Genomic DNA, 19,128 nt, shown 5'->3' on the forward strand with positions numbered 1-19,128 from the left:
TCAATTGCCATTCCCTGCAGCATGCATCAATTCGCTGCAGATCCTCCTGCATTTCAGTACAATTTTCCATTGTTACAACCTCTCGATATACCACAGCATCATCCGCAAATAGCCTCAGTGAACTTCTGATGTCATCCACAAGGTCATTTATGTATATTGTGAATAGCAACAGTCCTACGACACTCCCCTGTGGCACACCTAAAATCACTCTTACTTCGGAAGACTTCTCTCCATTGAGAATGACATGCTGCGTTCTGCCATCTAGGAACTCTTCAATCCAATTACACATTTGGTCTCATAGTCCTTATGCTCTTACTTTGTTCATTAAATGACTGTGGGGAACTGTATCGAACGCCTTGCGGAAGTCAAGAAACACGGCATCTGGGAACCCGTGTCTATGGCCCTCTGAGTCTCGTGGACGCTACGTTCATCTAGAGACCTACGGTACACCGCTGCAAGAAGGGGAGCAAGTTCCTTCGCGTACTCTGTCTAAAATCGAACTGGTATCCCATCAGGTCCAGCGGCCTTCCCTCTTTTGAGCGATTTTAATTGTTTCTCTATCCCTCTGTTGTCTATTTTGATATCTACCATTTTGTCATCCGTGCGACAATCTAGAGAAGGGACTACAGTGCAGTCTTCCTCTGTGAAACAGCTTTGGAAAAAGACATTTAGCATTTCGGTGTGTAGTCTGTCATCCTCTGTTTCAGTACCATTTTGGTCACAGAGTGTCTGGACATTTTGTTTTGATCCACCTACCGCTTTGACATAAGACCAAAATTTCTTAGGATTTTCTGACAAGTCAGTACATAGAACTTTACTTTCGAATTCATTGAATGCCTCTCGCATAGCCCTCCTCACACTACATTTCGCTTCGCGTAATTTTTGTTTGTCTGCAAGGCTTTGACTGTGTTTATGTTTGCTGTGAAGTTCCCTTTGCTTCCGCAGCAGTTTTCTAACTCGGTTGTTGTACCACGGTGGCTCTTTTCCATCTCTTACGATCTTGCTCGGCACATACTCATCTAATGCCTGTACGCGATTTGAGGTATCAAAATGAGATTTTTGCAAACGATAGCACACAACAAGGAACACAGGTCACGGGTTTAATACTCAAAACTCTTATTTGGCGAGATACAGAAGTAACTCTCCCACAGCAGTGAGAGGTCGGCAACTCGGGACGCGTACAGATGTCTGCGACACTGTAGGAAAACTCTAGCACAGAGCACGTACGTGTCTGCAACACTCTGGGGAACCGCTCAGCACAACGTGTATATGTTCCCGAGGCAGTGAAATGGTTAAAAGACGAACTCGTTTCAATATTTCAGTTATTAGAAGAGTTAAGTGAACTAAATACGCTACAAAATTACGTGCCCCTCTGTACGCTCACCTCGTTTCCCGAACTTCCTCCATCATCCAGGGCAGTGTGACAGAAGTGAGGATGTGCCTCTTCACCTTCAGGAAGTATTCTAAGTCGAACACAGTGTAACAGCTCGAGTCAATGTGTACCTCCTGCAGCTGGGGACAGGAATTGGCCAGGGCGCGCAGCTTTACGAATCCCGTGGGGCTGAAAGTTGTGCGCATACCCAGGCCGTGGAGGTCTGGGCGCAGCCCCAGGCTAGTTACACTGCTCAGATGTTGCAGGCTGGACAGCAGTTGCACGTACTGTACGTCCGACAGGAGGCCGCTCCCCAGTGACAGCTTCTGTATCCTCGGGCACTTCTCGAATACGTACTTCATAAGCTACGGGAAGAACAAAATGCGGCACATCTTTTAGGAAGCCAGTTAAACTTTCCACAGCAAAAACTACAAGGAAACATTTACTAATGCGTACCACAATTAATTTGTTCTCTCATTTCTAGTTCGTTCCAGAGATAGTGTTCAGAATCGTAGCAATGAACGTGACAAATTTTCTTCATAATCCTAAAGCAATAGTGGAGTTTACTTAATGTAATTGTTAACCCTCAGCTCTGAACCAGGGCGCAGGCCCGACAATGTAAACAATCGATTAGACTCGCACGGCGGCTGTCGCCCGACGTGAACTTCAGTTCACTGTAACTGGTATACTGGGGCTTTCACAACCTTACGTCTTATACTGAAGAGTTCTGACATCTACCGGCAAGCGATATAACTACAAGGAAATGCATCTAGCGAATGCACACTAAGTTGCTGTCACATTCCTGATTCGTTCTGCAGGTAGTGTTCAGAATCGTAGCAACAAGAATGGCTAGTTTACTTCACAAACCTATAGCAATAGTGGAGATACTCGACAAATGTGTGAATGATACGAGTGATTTTAGCAATGACAGCAGTAACAAAACAGTGACAGTTGTCAACTGCTTCATTCTGTAGAATTTGGATGTTACTTCCAACCACCAACCCAACTGAGCCGCTACACGTATAGGAGTGGCATTTCTGAAAGCTTCGGTTGGAAATGTACAGAACAAAAATGGAAGAGGGAAAGACCATTCACATTTGATGACGAGGAGAGACGGTCGAAGCAGCCACACTTCATTTGCCCGAATGAAAAGATCGACAGTAAGGGATGTGCTGTTTGCAATAACAGGAAGGTAAAAGATTGTACAAGAGAAGCTGTCCACTACTGCAACACGTGTTCCAGAAAACCAGAAATCCATCTGGACGAATACTTTGAAAAGTACTGCCCACTGAAGAAATATAGGGCATAAATAATGATGACGATTGGTTTGTGGGGCGCTCAACTGTGTGATCGTCAGCACCCGTACATAGTCCCAATTTTTCCACAGTCCAAGTTTTATACACAGTGCAGTTGAGCCACTGTCACGAAGGATGATGAAGGGGAGGATGAAATGATGAGGACAACATGAATACCCAGTCCCCAGGCAGAGAAAATCCCCCAACCCGGCTGGGAATCGAACCCGGGAACCCGTGATCCACAGGCAGCAACACTAGCAACTGGACCACGAGCTTCAGAGTAGGGCATAAATGACGAAATACGTGAAATGAAAGACAAAACGTGACATGTTTAGTGTCACAATGTATGTCTAATTTGTTTTATTGTTTAGTTTATGGTTAGCCTTGGCATAATTTCATACTGAGTAAGAGAGATTATTCAGTGCAAATATTACAAGTACAGTGACAGTACAAGGTGAAAAAAAAAATTGAGAAGGAAAGGTTGCTGCAGTCATCTTTTAAACACTGAGGTGAGTGAGGTATCATTATCTGTTAATGCATTCCAACTTCTTTCATTAGGACTACACTGATTTGGTACGCAAGAATATTTCTCCACACTGAGAACAAATAACATATAGAGATTAGAATTTTTATAATTTCTTCTGTTTGTTGTTCAGTTATTATTCATTTTAACTCTTGGCACAGTTAATTCAATGGTACAGCCCTGCTTTCAAAATACATTTCAGGGTTTCAGTTTTTCAATGTATGAGGGGCATTCAATAATAATTAGTTCAACAATTTTTGTTTCTTAAAGTAGGTTGATTTTATTCAAGATTCCAATACACCATATTATTCCCCACTGTTTTGGCTACAGAATCTTATTTTTTGACACAATCTCTGTTCAATGGACAGCCTTACGCCACCTTACTGGCTGGGCCAGTACACCCTCACGGTACCACTCTATTGCTCGACGTGAGAGCCAACGTCTCGCCGCATCTATAAGCTCCCCTCGTCCAAGTACTGCTTCCCACAGAAAGCGTCCTTTGTCGAGCCAAACAGGTGGAAGTCTGAAGACACGAGATCTGAGCTGTAGGGTGGCTAAGGAATCCAGTGGCCACGCACCTTCAAATACCGCGACTGGTGGACAACTGTGCCAGCACTAGACACAACGATGTGCAGTTGTGCAGGGAGGTGTTTGGTTGTCATCCATCAATCACCTCAAATGACAGTGTCTGCACACTCCGACACTGCTGGAATCAGGGTGTGTGTGGCCGGCAGGCATGCCAAAGATCAGACAGGGCTTCGTGACCTGGGTGCGATGAGGACAGATGCCTCGCCCAGAAACTGACTGTCGAGTCCCTGCAGGACATGACGCACGCCGCACTCCGCTGCTCGACTCGCTGCGGCTCACATCGTTACCGTCGCTCGCGCACGCCAACGCCACTAGCCCGACGCCATGCCGAGAAGTAGGAATGGAGGAAGAGGCAAGATTGCTGCTGCTGTGGAGCTCCTGCTAAACACAGTCGGGAGCAACGGTTGCAGCAACAAGAAGAAGAAGTGGAAGCCTGTGTCACAATAGCAGTGCTATAAGTGCCAAAAGCTTGGACACATAGCCAAAGAATGCGACGGTGTGGTTTCGTGTGTTAAGTGCGGGAAACCGCACGACACACGCAACTGCACAAAACCGAGGGGTACTGCAGTGCTGTGCGTAAACTGCGGTGGCTCGCACGCCGCAAACGCGCGCAGCTGCAGTTACCTGAAGACGTGGAAGCAGCGGAAGTTGGCCACCACACAAGAAGAGGTGGCCCAAGAAGAAGAAATGGTGGTCACCCCGCCCCCCTGCCTTAGTATGGGAAGCGGGCTGCGCCACCAAGACGACGTGGACGCCTTCCGCCAAGCACTGCGGGAAGCCGACGAGGACGCAATCACTGCGCTCAAATCCGCCACGGTGGAGGAGAGAGCGGAACTCGAAGAGACGCGCCAGGAGGTGACTCGACTAAGGTACACCTCGTACCTCGCGTCCTGCACGAAGACGGCCGTGGCACCGACCCCCACCGGTACGGGGGTAGACGCGGCATCACAAACGACCGCCTCCCTGGCCGACGTGGCAATGCAGGTTGCTAGGAAGGTGGTCATACAGTCGGGGAAGACCACTGACAGACAACAAGGAGAAGGCCCCCTCGGAAGCAGTCGTCACTCCTGTCTCTGCGGAAACGCAGACGACACAGGAGGTGCCGATGGAGACCGAGGGAGAAGAAGAAGATGAGCCGTTCGAGTGCCTCCCCCTCCCTAACAAGAACTGTGTGAGGGAGGTGCTCACCGAGATCGCCGATTCCCTGCGAGACGGTAGCTACCCCCATCGTGATCATCCTTACCCTTTCACGGTCGACAACAACCCTCCCCTTCCTCACAAACCTTATCCATTCCACTGGGGGTGCGAACCCTCGAACCAGAAGCTGCACGGGAGGGAAATCGTCAGGCGTGGAGATCTGGAGCTCATAAACAAGCACTCGATCTGCACGGACGAGGAATGGAAATACGTGACTGAGGAAGCAGTCGAGTACATCCGGACACAGACGCCGCCAGTGGACTACTCCTGCCTGAAGAAAATAGAATTCGGGCAGCCAGGAAGCAATAAGAAGAAGAAGAACAAGAAGCCACCGGAATCAGCCGGCAGATAAGCTCCTGCATCCACAGAAACCAGAGGCCAGACCAACACGTGAAGAAAAACACTCCAAACAGAGGACTTCAGGAGGAACAGCTCTAACAGCTTAAACTCTGCTACCTCGGGCCGAGGCAGGCCCGTCAATATAGTGAGTGAGTGAGTCCCTGCAGACATTCCGCAAACACCTACGAATATCTGCAAACACCTATGAATATCTGCAATGCTCTGGTTTTCTGCCAAAAGGAACTCTATGACAGCTCTCTACTCTGACTGAAGCTCTATTACAGATGCCATTTTACAGGCTACATATAGCACTGTCACTTATCAGAACGTCACAAAACTACAGGGGCTGAAGCGGAAATATTCCACGATGTCCCACAACAAATTCCACATTTCTTTTCCGACTGGAATTGGCCGATAAAAAAAAATTGTGTTGCATCACTTATCGACTGCCCCTCATACACATCAGGGTTTCAGTTTTTCGACGTATGTAGTTTGTTACGTGAAATGTTAGTGGTAGTTTTTCAAATTTTTCCCATATATTATTAATCTTGTCTGATAGTCACATCAAGTTAACACGAGTCAGCAAACCGGTGGCCCATCGCTTGGATCCATCCCACATTTGGTATCAGTCCTGCCTGTGGAAAAAATATGTTGGACTGAGAGGAAGGGGCTCACCTCGTACTCCGCTCAGAGCGTATTTCTTTATATTTGCTGTGTGGGGTAGCCATACGGTCTGAGGCATCTTGTCACGGTCCGCACGACTCCCCCACTTGGAGGTTCGAGTCCTCCCTTGGGCGTGTGTGTGTGTGTGTGTGTGTGTGTGTGTGTGTGTGTGTGGTCCTTAGCTTAAATTAGTTTAAGTTAGATTAAGTACTGTGTAAGCCTAGGGACTGATGACCTCAGCAATTTGGTCCCATAAGACCTTACCACAAATTTCCTAATTTTTTCTTTATTTCCGCCGACACTCGGCTCGTTAATTCATGGCCCGTGTGCTTATGTGGATGTCAAGAGCTTTCAGAAAAGCCACTCCTATATCTCTTGTGGCTCAATTTGGTTGGTGGTTGAAAGCAACATCCAGATTGTACAGAATGAAGCAGCCGACTACCGTCACTGTTTTGTTACTGCTGTCATTTCTAAAATCACTCTTATCAATCACACTTTTGTCCCGTATCTCCAATATTGTTTTAGGATTGTGAAGTAAATTAGCCATTTTTGTTGCTACAATTCTGAACACTACCTCTGGAACGTACCAGAAACATAACAATTTAATAGTGACGTGCATTCAGTAAATACATTTTCTTGTAGTTATATCACTTGCTGGTAGATGTCAGAACTCTTCAGTACAAGACATAAGGCAGTGAGAGCCCCATTATACCAGTTATAGTGAACTCAAGTTCGTGTCGGGCGATCACTACCTTGAGGGAGAAGCATTTTCAGGACTGGATCAGTGCTAAAAACAAACAAACAAAAACACACACACACACACACACACACACACACACACACACACACACACACACAGAGATATATACAGGGTGTTACAAAAAGGTACGGCCAAACTTTCAGGAAACATTCCTCACACACAAAGAAAGAAAATATGTTACGTGGACATGTGTCCGGAAATGCTTGCTTTTCATTTTATTACTTCTCTTCAAATCACATTGATCATGGAATGGAAACACACAGCAACAGAACGTACCAGCGTGACTTCAAACACTTTGTTACAGGAAATGTTCAAAATGTCCTCCGTTAGCGAGGATACATGCATCCACCCTCCGTCGCATGGAATCCCTGATGCGCTGATGCAGCCCTGGAGAATGGCGTATTGTATCACAGCCGTCCACAATACGACCACGAAGAGTCTCTACATTTGGTACCGGGCTTCCAAATGCCCTCATAAATGAAAGCCAAGAGGGTTGAGGTCTGGAGAGTGGGGAGGCCATGTAATTGGTCCGCCTCTACCAATCCATCGGTCACCGAATCTGTTGTTGAGAAGCGAACGAACACTCCGACTGAAATGTGCAGGAGCTCCATCGTGCATGAACCACATGTTGAGTCGTACTTGAAAAGGCACATGTTCTAGCAGCACAGGTTGAGTATCCCGTATGAAATCATGATAACGTGCTCCATTGAGCGTAGGTGGAAGAACATGGGGCCCAATCAAGACACTAACCTGTTGATGATACGTACTGATGTGCTTGATGCTAGTACTGTAGAGCAATGAGTCGCATGTCAACACAAGCACCGAAGTCAACATTACCTTCCTTCAATTGGGCCAACTGGCGGTGAATCGAGGAAGTACAGTACATACTGACGAAACTAAAATGAGCTCTAACATGGAACTTAAGCGTTTCCAAACACATGTCCACATAACATCTTTTCTTTATTTGTGTGTGAGGAATGTTTCCAAAAAGTTTGGCCGTACCTTTTTGTAACACCCTGCATATATATTTGCTAGTGCTAGTAAGCACTAGTAAATGTGTGTGTGTGTGTGTGTGTGTGTGTGTGTGTGTGTGTGTGTGTGTGTTTTTAGCACTGCCTACGTCTCTGCTGCACATTAACAGATTGCACGGGGGTAAACAACAATGGCTTGAAAATAATCAACCAATAGACAAATGTGCCGATTTGAACAATGGCAGAAGGACAACAACTTCGTAAAAGAACTATTTATCTGTTGTTCGTGGACGCATTAGCTGATCACTGACAATGGGCATAAGGGCCAAAACCAGCTGGCTGCGTTAGAATATACACTTTTGTCTAATAATTACAGCCTAACAAAGGAAAAACTGTCAGATTTATACAGGCTGAAGATTTCAATTCTATGAAATTATTAAATACAGAAAATTTTCAGTGAAACAATTATAATCAAACTTGAAAGAAAGTTCAAACTTACTGAGTAAGTCATCTCCTGTCGGCTATCAATTTGTAGACTTGTGAGGTTAGGAAAACTTGCGCAAACCTTTTGCAGGACATAGGGCTTAACGTTACGCATCAATGTCAACGTTCGCAGCTGTGGCATGGTTGGCGCTGCCCGCAGAATCTCTTCGTCCTTCCCTTCAAATTTGCTGTTGACGCACTCTGTGCAGACGACTCCAGAGCAGCTCCACTCTTTCACTGGGCTGCAGGTGTGAGAGAGAGACACACACACACTTTGTAATACTGGTAACAGTTCAGACTCTACATTCTAACATCAGCTTGTAATGCTACTTTATTTACGTGAAGATTACGACACTCCAACCCCACCAGTAATATCGTACTACTTTTCTGCGAAGTAACAGACATTTTTGTGAGAATATTCATATTTGGTTTTATTAATGTATAGGCACTTTGATGTATCGATATATTACAGTGATGTGGTTCTAGAGTGTATTCATTTCTGTGAGACTGTCATAATCTTTGACTTACTTGTAACCGTTTTGGTGCGAATGCACACAGAGCAGTCGTTTCACTTTGCAGAAGTTGTTTTTTCGCTTTGTAAAAGAACAGTCAAGTCTTGTGTTTGGTTAAAGTGGAAATTAAATATATGAAGATTGATACATAACTGTTTTCTAGATGATGTGACAATTAAGAAGTATATGTGAATTTACAACAAGTTTAATAAAAATGTGGATCGTGAACACCAAGTCAAAAATTATTTCTACCACACCATTGTTCTGATCTGCGATTGTTTGATCATTAAGAATTTCCTGAAAAACGCATTTGTTAGGTCTTCCAATATTGCTAAAATACAGATCTGGAACTTCTAGCAGTCAAAGTGGAATTACCCTAGAATCGACAAGATGAACCATAACAACTTTGACAAAATCTACGTGGGAATCCATTCAAGTTGTTGTTTTGGGGGAAGAGACCAAACTGCGAGGTCATCGGTCTCATCAGATTAGGGAAGGACGGGGAAGGAAGTCGGCCGTGCCCTTTCAGAGGAACCATCCCGGCATGTGCCTGGAGCGATTTAGGGAAATCACCGAAAACCTAAATCAGGATGGCCGGACGCGGGATTGAACTGTCGTCCTCCCGATGCGAGTCCAGTGTCCTAACCTCTGCGCCACCTCGCTCGGTGGAATCCATTCGAGATAAGTGCCAAAATTAATGACTTTTTTTACAGTGACTTCATTATTTCCATTCTGACGATACCATCCACAGTCTATAACTTTGTTGTTGCCCGATAAAGCGAACATATGCTGCATGAGCAAAATTATTAATCTGATTTCTAACCTACTTTGCAAGTGGTGGTATTGTTAGAAGCTGTCAGTGAGTTTTATCCCACATACAGAATAAGTCACACGACACACACAAAGGATAGTCATAACCTTTTAGTTGTAACACAGTGTTGCAGGCCATCTCAACTTATCAGTGGTCCACCCCACTCTGTTTTCGTTCCTGTGGCACGGGGATTTGAATATTAACCGAAATTGATGCACAAGTTTTTCACTCTCAGGGGTACATTAACCCTAGAGATCACATGACTAGGTGCAGATCTGGGAATACTTGTCAGCATCTCCTGCCCGTAGAAGGGCAGAAGGGAAATAAAATATCCCCGGTGGACCGAAAAGCTAGGGAGAAAAATTGTCAACATATCCAGTTACAACAGTACCTGCAAGCCAGTAGTGGATAAAATATGTGCTTTCAAATATGCCTCAGAAAGAATGGAAAACAATCCAGCTATTCCCAACCAATAAGATTTGGTACACAGAACATACTCACTGACAGGGAAGATGGAGGAAGTGGTGGATTTGATGAATGGGAGGGGACTAGATATTCTCGGACTGCCAGAAACCGCGTGGAAGGTAAAGGGTAAAGGGTGGAGGGTAAAGGAGGCAGAGAACTCAAGACAGCGTACAAGTTGTACTGGAATGGGAATAAGGCAGACGGAACACACAGAGTGGCAGTAGTTCTGAGACGAAGGTTGAAAAGGAAGTCGAGGCAGTAAGTGGCACAATGATGACCGTCAGAGTGGTAGCGAAAGGAAAGGACATGGAAACTGTAAAAGCTGGATCTCCTTTGATGATTTCACTTTCCTGAGATCGACACCGAACTCGTTCTGCAAACTGTGCATTTTTGTATGAACGTCCTTGCTTGCTTTGCAAAACTTGTGAGAGCTTCTCCGCAAAAATATTTAAAATAATGGTTCATGCTTTTTTCTATACATAGACGCGGTTCCTTCCTATATGCACATATCAAATCATCGACTGCTTCCTCAGTTCACAGCAGTGCCATATACGGCAACAGCAGAAAGGACAAAAGCGAGCAGGCTGTTCTTCCGGGACACGATGTCAGAAGTAAAAATGTCTTACGATAGGCCTACGGGCAGCATTCGAAGAATATTACAAGCAAAATGCCGCCGCCCCGCCCCCCCCCCCCTCCCCCGCCCCATCAAGCATGGCCCTTGCCATTGTAGGGAGGCTTGTGTGCCTAAACAATACAGTTAGCCGTACAGTAGGTGCAACGACAATGGAGGCGTATCTGTTGAGAGGCCAGACAAAGTGTGGTTCCTGAAGAGGGGCAGCAGCCTTTTCAGTAGTTGCAGGGGCAACATTCTGGATGATTGACTGATCTGGCCTTGTAACACTAACCAAAACGGCATTGCTGTGCTGGTACTGCGAACGGCTGAAAGCAAGGGGAAACTACAGCCGTAATTTTTCCCGAAGGCATGCAGCTTTACTGTATGGTTAAATGATGATGGCATCCTCTTGGGTAAAATATTCCGGAGGTAAAATAATCCCCCATTCGGATCACCGGGTGTGGACTACTCAGGAGGACATTGTTATCAGGAGAAAGAAAACTGGCGTTCTGTGAATTGGAGCGTGGAATGTCAGATCCCTTAATCGGGCAGGTAGGTTAGAAAATTTAAAAAGGGAAATGGATAGGCTAAAGTTAGATATAGTGGGAATTAGTGAAGTTTGTCGGCAGGAGGAACAAGACTTCTGGTCATGTGAATACAGGGTTATAAATAAAAAATCAAATGGGGTAATGCAGGAGTAGGTTTAATAATGAATAAAAAATAGGAATGCGGATAAGCTACTACAAACAGCATAGTGAACGCATTATTGTGGCCAAGATAGACATGAAGCCCATGCCTACCACAGTAGTACAAGTTTATATGCCATCTAGCTCTGCAGATGACAAAGTGATTGATGAAATGTATGATGAGATAAAAGAAATTATTCAGATAGTGAAGGGAGACGAAAATTTAATAGTCATGGGTGACTGGAATTCGATAGTAGGAAAAGGAAGAGAAGGAAACGTAGTAGGTGAATATGGATTGGGGGGTAAGGACCGAAAGAGGAAGCCGCCTGGTAGAATTATGCACAGAGCATAACTTAATCATAGCTAACACTTGGTTCAAGAATCATAACAGAAGACTGTATACATGGAAGAAGCCTGGAGATAGTGGAAGGTTTCAGATAGATTATATAATGGTAAGTCAGAGATTTAGGAACCAGGTTTTAAATTGCAAGACATTTCCGGGGGAAGATGTGGACTCTGAACACAATTTATTGGTTATGAACTGTATAATAAAACTAAAGAAACTGCAAAAAGATGGGAATTTAAGGAGATGGGACCTGGATAAACTGACAGAACCAGAGGTTGTAGAGTGTTTCAGTGAGAGCATTAGGGAACGATTGAAAAAAATGGGGGATAGAAATACAGTACAAGAAGAATGGGTAGCTTTGAGAGATGAAATAGTGAAGGCAGCAGAAGATCAAGTAGGTAAAAAGATGAGGGCTAATAGAAATCCTTGGATAATAGAAGATATACTGAATTTAATTGATGAAAGGAGAAAATATAAAAATGCAGCAGGCAAAAAGGAATACAAACATCTCAAAAATGAGATCAACAGGAAGTGCAAAATGGCTAAGCAGGGACGGCTAGAGGACAAATGTAAGGATGTAGAGGCTTATCTCACTAGGGGTAAGATAGATACTGCCTACAGGAAAATTAAAGAGACCTTTGGAGATAAGAGAACCACTTGTATGAACATCAAGAGCTCAGATGGAAACCCAGTTCTAAGCAAAGAAGGGAAAGCAGAAAGGTGGAAGGAGTATATAGAGGGTCTATACAAGGGCGATGTACTCGAGGACAATATTATGGAAATGGAAGAGGATGTAGATGAAGATGAAATGGGAGATACGATACTGCGTGAAGAGTTTGACAGAGCACTGAAAGACCTGAGTCGAAACAAGGCCCCCGGAGCAGACCACATTCCATTAGAACTACTGACAGCCTTGGGAGAGCCAACCCCGACAAAACTCTACCATCTGGTGAGCAAGATGTATGAGACTGGCGAAATTCCTTCAGACTTCAAGAAGAATATAATAATTCGAATCCAAAAGAAAGCAGGGGATGACAGATGTGAAAATTACTGAACTATCAGTTTAATAAGTCACAGCTGCAAAATACTAACACGAATTCTTTACAGACGAATGGAAAAACTAGTAGAAGCCAACCTCGGGGAAGATCAGTTTGGATTCCGTAGAAACACTGGAACACGTGAGGCAATACTGACCTTACGACTTATCTTAGAAGAAAGATTAAGGAAAGGCAAACCTACGTTTCTAGCATTTGTAGACTTAGAGAAAGCTTTTGACAATGTTGACTGGAATACTCTCTTTCAAATTCTAAAGGTGGCAGGGGTAAAATACAGGGAGCGAAAGGCTATTTACAATTTGTACAGAAACCAGATGGCAGTTATAAGAGTTGAGGGACATGAAAGGGAAGCAGTGGTTGGGAAGGGAGTAAGACAGGGTTGTAGCCTCTCCCCGATGTTGTTCAATCTGTGTATTGAGCAAGCAGTAAAGGAAACAAAAGAAAAATTCGGAGTAGGTATTAAAATCCATGGAGAAGAAATAAAAACTTTGAGGTTCGCCGATGACATTGTAATTCTGTCAGAGACAGCAAAGGACTTGGAAGAGCAGTTGAATGGAATGGAGAGTGTCTTGAAATGAGGATATAAGATGAACATCAACAAAAGCAAAATGAGGATAATGGAATGTAGTTGAATTAAGTCGAGTGATGCTGTGGGAATTAGATTAGGAAATGAGACACTTAAAGTAGTAAAGGAGTTTTGCTATTTGGGGAGCAAAATAACTGATGATGGTCGAAGTAGAGAGGATATAAAATGTAGACTGGCAATGGCAAGGAAAGCGTTTCTGAAGAAGAGAACTTTGTTAACATCGAGTATAGATTTAAGTGTCAGGAAGTCATTTCTGAAAGTATTTGTATGGGGTGTAGCCATGTATGGAAGTGAAACATGGACGATAAATAGTTTGGACAAGAAGAGAATAGAAGCTTTCGAAATGTGGTGCTACAGAAGAATGCTGAAGATTAGATGGGTAGATCACATAACTAATGAGGAAGTATTGAATAGGATTGGGGAGAAGTTTGTGGCACAACTTGACCAGAAGAAGGGATCGGTTGGTAGGACATATTCTGAGGCATCAAGGGATCACCAATTTAGTATTGGAGGGCAGCGTGGAGGGTAAAATCGTAGAGGGAGACCAAGAGATGAATACACAAAGCAGATTCAGAAGGATGTAGGTTGCAGTAGGTACTGGGAGATGAAGAAGCTTGCACAGGATAGAGTAGTATGGAGAGCTGCATCAAACTAATCTTCGGACTGAAGACCACAACAACATACAAGCAAAACAGCAGTGGATATATGAAGGAAAAGGTAGCTGGCTAGCAGCTGACAGAACGTACCTGGCAGCTGTCGCGTGAGACATCGAGTGAGCTTATGGCAATTCATACTGTGTGTGAGATTCTTTAATGCTGAGCAGGAAGTTATTAAGCTGGAGGTTGTAAGAATTAGTAGTTATCGAGGTAACTGACTGTCAGGATCGTGAGTCAGTGCAAAAAGTTGTTAGGGAAGAATTACTGAATTTGGCTATCAAAATTTATATTTTGAAATGCCGCCAGTTCCACGTGTAGTATGCAAAACAATAGAAATCCAAAGGTTTCTGCAAAATATGGAAAAGCTGCAATAAATGGACCGTCAGTTCTTGAATTTCAGTACTAAATATGTTTCATTTCTGGCTCTTTAACTCTGAATACATGACAATAAACTCGCTGTAATTATAGCTAAATTCTGTGTCAATTTTAAACTTTGAAATGGGGAGTGTTAAACAGGAAATCAAAAAGTTTGTGGATAATGTCTGAAATTAACAGCTCCAACAACAAAATCAAAACAATGTGGAATGTCACAAAGATACACAGCAGCTGTACACTCCAGCAATATCAAAAGGAATGTTCCGAACAATGATAATTCAAGAAAAGCTGGAACTTTTAGCAATCATTTTTTGACTGTCACTTCTCAAACAGGTTGCAGTGCTTTGTTAGATGGTGTAATAAGTATATTAAAACACAATAAATTAGAATATTTTGGTGTCACTGGCAGTGCTGTGAAATGGTTCCAGTCTTATCTAACAGAAAACAAAGGGCGTTGTTGCGAAATATCTGTGCAGTAGGCAGTCAGTCTTCATCTGAGTGGGAATTAATTACATGTGGGGTTCCTCAAGGTTCCATCTTGGGTCCGTTGCTTTTCTTGTGTACATTAATGACCTCTTGTCTATTACATTGCCAGATGCTAAGTTTGTTTTGTTTGCTGATAATACAAACATTGCAGTAAGTAGCAAGTATAGTACGATTTAGAACTGGCTACTAGTCAAATTTTCACTGACGTCAATAAATAGTTTGAAGCTAATTCAGTGTCATTAAACTTTGGAAAGATTCACTATATGCCGTTCAGAACCCGTAAGAGATTTCCTTCCAGCATGTGTATACCATATGAAGACGTGCAGATCGAAGAGGTTGATAGAGTTAAATTACTGGGATTACAACTCAATAACAAATTCTGCTGGGCAGGGCATGCCACAGAATTGCTGAAGCACCTAAACAAGTCTGTATTTGCAGTGAGGAATGATGTCAGATGTAGGAGATATAAATATAAAAACCTTGCACACTTTGCTTACTTTCATTCTATTATGTCATACAGGATCATATTCTGGGATAACCCATCAAACCGAGCAAAAGTTTTTAGCATTCCAAAGCATGTAATACGACTCCATTTTTGGTGTCAATTCAAGATCATCTTGAAGAAACCTGTTCAAGGAACTTGGTATTCTAACCACTGCTTCTCGGTATATATGTTCCAAGTAATATAGCTTATCTCTATTTCCAACCAATAGCTCAGCAGAAAGTACCAATACTAGGAATAAGAACAATCTACATAAAGACCTATTATCAGTCATCTTGGTCCAAAAAGTGATTCAGTATTCAAGAACACACATTTTCAATAAATTGCCAGTGACCATTAAAACTTTATTTCTGATAAAACACCGTTTAAACCGTTTGAGATAGGCAAGTTCTCCTATTCTACAGATGAATATCTTAGCAGGGAATTTTAGACCAGCTTAAATAAAAATGACTGTTATATTTCAATTTTGACAGCACTTTGTCACAATAGTCAAGATTAGGTATTGTGTGTATGATGAATTTATTAAAAGTGCATAACTGTGTTTCATTGTGACTGGATTAATTCTGTAAATGTTAGCAGTTCCAGTTTATGTAATGCATTCACCTATTTTGAGTATCTCTTGACAATTATCAGGGCAGTGAGTACTATATTCAAATGTTTCATGTTTTTTATGTTCTACTTTCTAAATTGTTCCACACCCATGAGAATAATCTAATTTTGGGTCCATGGAATGAAAACTGAAGGTAATCTAATTTAACCTAACCTAAACGGCTCATCTGTACCTTTTCATCAGACAGGAGTTCCCCAATAATCCTTAGAGAAATAAGAAAATGTCTTTATACTTTTGAAGAATAACAATTTTGCAGGTATTGACAGTATTTCCAGACAGCTATTTAAGGCATGCTGTAATGAAATTGGCAGTGTCCTAGCTCTCACAGACAACACATCGCAGCACCGATAGGGTGGCTACTCAAACTTGGTTACAGGTAGAGAGAGAAAGAAAAAAAAAATTTCAAAGTAAGGGGAGGAACATCATGTCATAAGACACTCCCTATAAGTTAACGTGGCTTTTTCCTCACTACTGAGACATACTAGCCAATAAGCAGCAAGTTCAACTGTGGTTCTTAAACTTACCTAATTTATATTGAATAATTTTGTACACTTAACACAGTTTGAAATATAAGTATTTACAAATATGTGATTTATAAAGCCCGATAAAATTAGGTTACAACGATAGGTTAAAAGCACAAAATTACCTGCGATTTTATGAAAATCCCTGAGATTTCCAGGTAAAATGTAGTTGCACGGTTTTCTGGAAAAATTGCCACCCTAACCAAAGAGAATGAAGTATTCTGTAGTCAGACCTGTTCACAATTTTTTTTCAATGACAGTGATTGCAGCAGTGGATGTCACAATTTCGATTAGAATACCATTTTATTTTCCTTTTTCACTGGCATAGTTTCAGCTATGTAGTAATTTTCAAGTACCTAAACCACACTGCTGACCAATAAAATTGCAACTACACGGACAGTGTGGGCAACAGGTGTCAAACTGGCACGATGCATTCTACATCCTTAGATACACACACAGATGATCAGTCAGAACATTGTGTCCAGGTAGCTAATAGCCGGTACGTCCACCTTTGGCACGATTAACAACAGTGACTCGCAGCACGGAAGCAATGAGGCCTTAGTAGGTCATTGGAGGGAGTTGGCACCGTCAGCACACGCAAGTCACCTAATTCCCGTAAACTCCGGGAAAGAGGGTCGACGATCTCTGATGCCACATTCGATCACGTCCCAAATGTGTTCAACGGAGTTCAGAACTGTCGAGTTGGGGGGCCCGTACGTCAATTGGAACTCGCCACAGTGTTCCTCAAACCACTCCGTCGTGCTTCTGGCCTCGTGACACGGTGCGATATCTTGCTGAAAAATGACACTGCCTTAGAGAAAGGTGATCGTCAAGAAGGGGTATACACGGTCCGTAACCAGTCTACGATACTCCGTGGGCATCGCGGTGCCTCGCATTAGCTCCACTGAACACAAGGTGTTTTTGTTCGGAACATTGTGTGGAATTTGTTGCTTCAACGTGTTGGCAACATTGTTTGTCGTTCGCATTCCCGTTTACACTAGCGACCGACATTTCTACATATTCGCATAGTCTGCTGCGGTGAACTGATAGGTTACTTTGTGTATTCACATCGAGAGATACGCTATGTCAAGTGAAGAGGAAGAATTAATGACATTTGGTGCTGCATTAATAATAATTAACGAAATAAACAGACAAAGAAAACGATGTAGTCGTCAGTGGACCAAAACGTACTGTAGAAGACGTGGCGGGAATGACGTGCTTTGTGAGCTGAACTTTGAAGACGGTTCTGGCTTTCGCAACTTCAGTAGGATGTTGCCGTCAGATTTTGAAATGTTGTTGAATATTATAGGACCAGTTGTTTCAAAGAAAGTCACAAATTTCAGAAAAGCAATCCCTGCGAACCAAAGACTTGCTGTTACTCTTCATTTTCTGGCATCAGGAGACTCCTATCAAAGCCAGCCATATCTCAAATAGGTCCATATCATCCAGGAAACATAGATATTTAAATCCAAACCACTTTGTTTCATAAAGTGTGTCAGTAGCACATCCAGATTTTTTACTTTCCTCTATTTTTCTTTTCTCTCGACGGTACTGAGACAAAAGAGATTTAATTTTTTTATCCACGTCACTACTGCCGGTGCCAAGTGCCGCAGCAACTTTTTGTAAAGAATCGTGTTTGATTTTAGTATTTTTGTAACCTGCGCAACGTACATTCCACAGGCACTCCTCTGCCTCATAGAGCGACATCAGCTGGAAAATTTTGTCTCGTGACCACTCCATTTCAAATAAAAATGGAGAGGGACAAAATAAATGCACCACTACACTCCAGCAAAACAAACACCAAAGCACTCACTCAGAGCAAATGAACACTAGTGCTGCGTAGCAGAATTTAGTGGTAGCAGGCCACAAACAATATTTCTTTTATCTCTACCGACGCAGCCGTGGAACACCGATTTTGTGTTGCGAACTTGTTGCCTACATCGGTAGTCCATTACTAGCCACGAACAATGTTGTGAACAATGTTGCGAACTCAGTGTATACGTGCCTCGATGGAGTCGCCATCAGCTCGTCTCCATCCCACAGTACAGGTACGAAGGAGCTGTCGCCCTGATAGATGGCGGATTAGCGCCCTCCCATCTGCACGATCAGGAAGGTATCAGGATTCGCCAGACCGTGCCAATGCTCTGCCACTGTGTCGATGTCCAGTGCTAATGGACACGAACCCAATTAGTCATAGTTGCCAATTGGCACAAGCTCGGGCCTCTGCTGACTGGAATACTCTCTTTCAAATTCTAAAGGTGGCAGGGGTAAAATACAGGGAGCGAAAGGCTATTTACAATTTGTACAGAAACCAGATGGCAGTTATAAGAGTTGAGGGACATGAAAGGGAAGCAGTGGTTGGGAAGGGAGTAAGACAGGGTTGTAGCCTCTCCCCAATGCTATTCAATCTGTATATTGAGCAAGCAGTAAAGGAAACAAAAGAAAAATTCGGAGTAGGTATTAAAATCCACGGAGAAGAAATAAAAACTTTGAGGTTCGCCGATGACATTGTAATTCTGTCAGAGACAGAAAAGGACTTGGAAGAGCAGTTGAACGGAATGGATGGTGTCTTGAAGGGAGGATATAAGATGAACATCAACAAAAGCAAAACCAGGATAATGGAATGTAGTCAAATTAAGTCGGGTGATGTTGAGTGTATTAGATTAGGAAATGAGACACTTAAAGTAGTAAAGGAGTTTTGCTATTTGGGGAG

General features: G+C 43.1%; 1 protein-coding gene across 4 annotated transcripts in view; it reads right to left on the reverse strand.

The window, feature by feature from the left end:
• Positions 1 to 19,128, reverse strand: part of LOC126215073 (F-box/LRR-repeat protein 17-like) — a 99,085-nt gene that overhangs the window by 20,665 nt on the left and 59,292 nt on the right. For all 4 annotated transcript variants that reach the window (XR_007542079.1, XM_049941723.1, XM_049941721.1 and 1 more), the window contains exons 3-4: positions 8,208 to 8,433; positions 1,385 to 1,737 (exon numbers count right to left, since the gene is read on the reverse strand). Coding sequence is in view for 3 of the 4 variants with exons in the window: in XM_049941723.1 (XP_049797680.1) it covers positions 1,385 to 1,737; positions 8,208 to 8,433 (579 nt within the window). In the remaining variant the exon portion in view is untranslated. The remainder of the gene's footprint in view (positions 1 to 1,384; positions 1,738 to 8,207; positions 8,434 to 19,128) is intronic.

This window comes from Schistocerca nitens, chromosome 12 (assembly GCF_023898315.1).
Source record: "Schistocerca nitens isolate TAMUIC-IGC-003100 chromosome 12, iqSchNite1.1, whole genome shotgun sequence".
Taxonomy (NCBI): Eukaryota; Metazoa; Arthropoda; class Insecta; order Orthoptera; family Acrididae; genus Schistocerca; species Schistocerca nitens.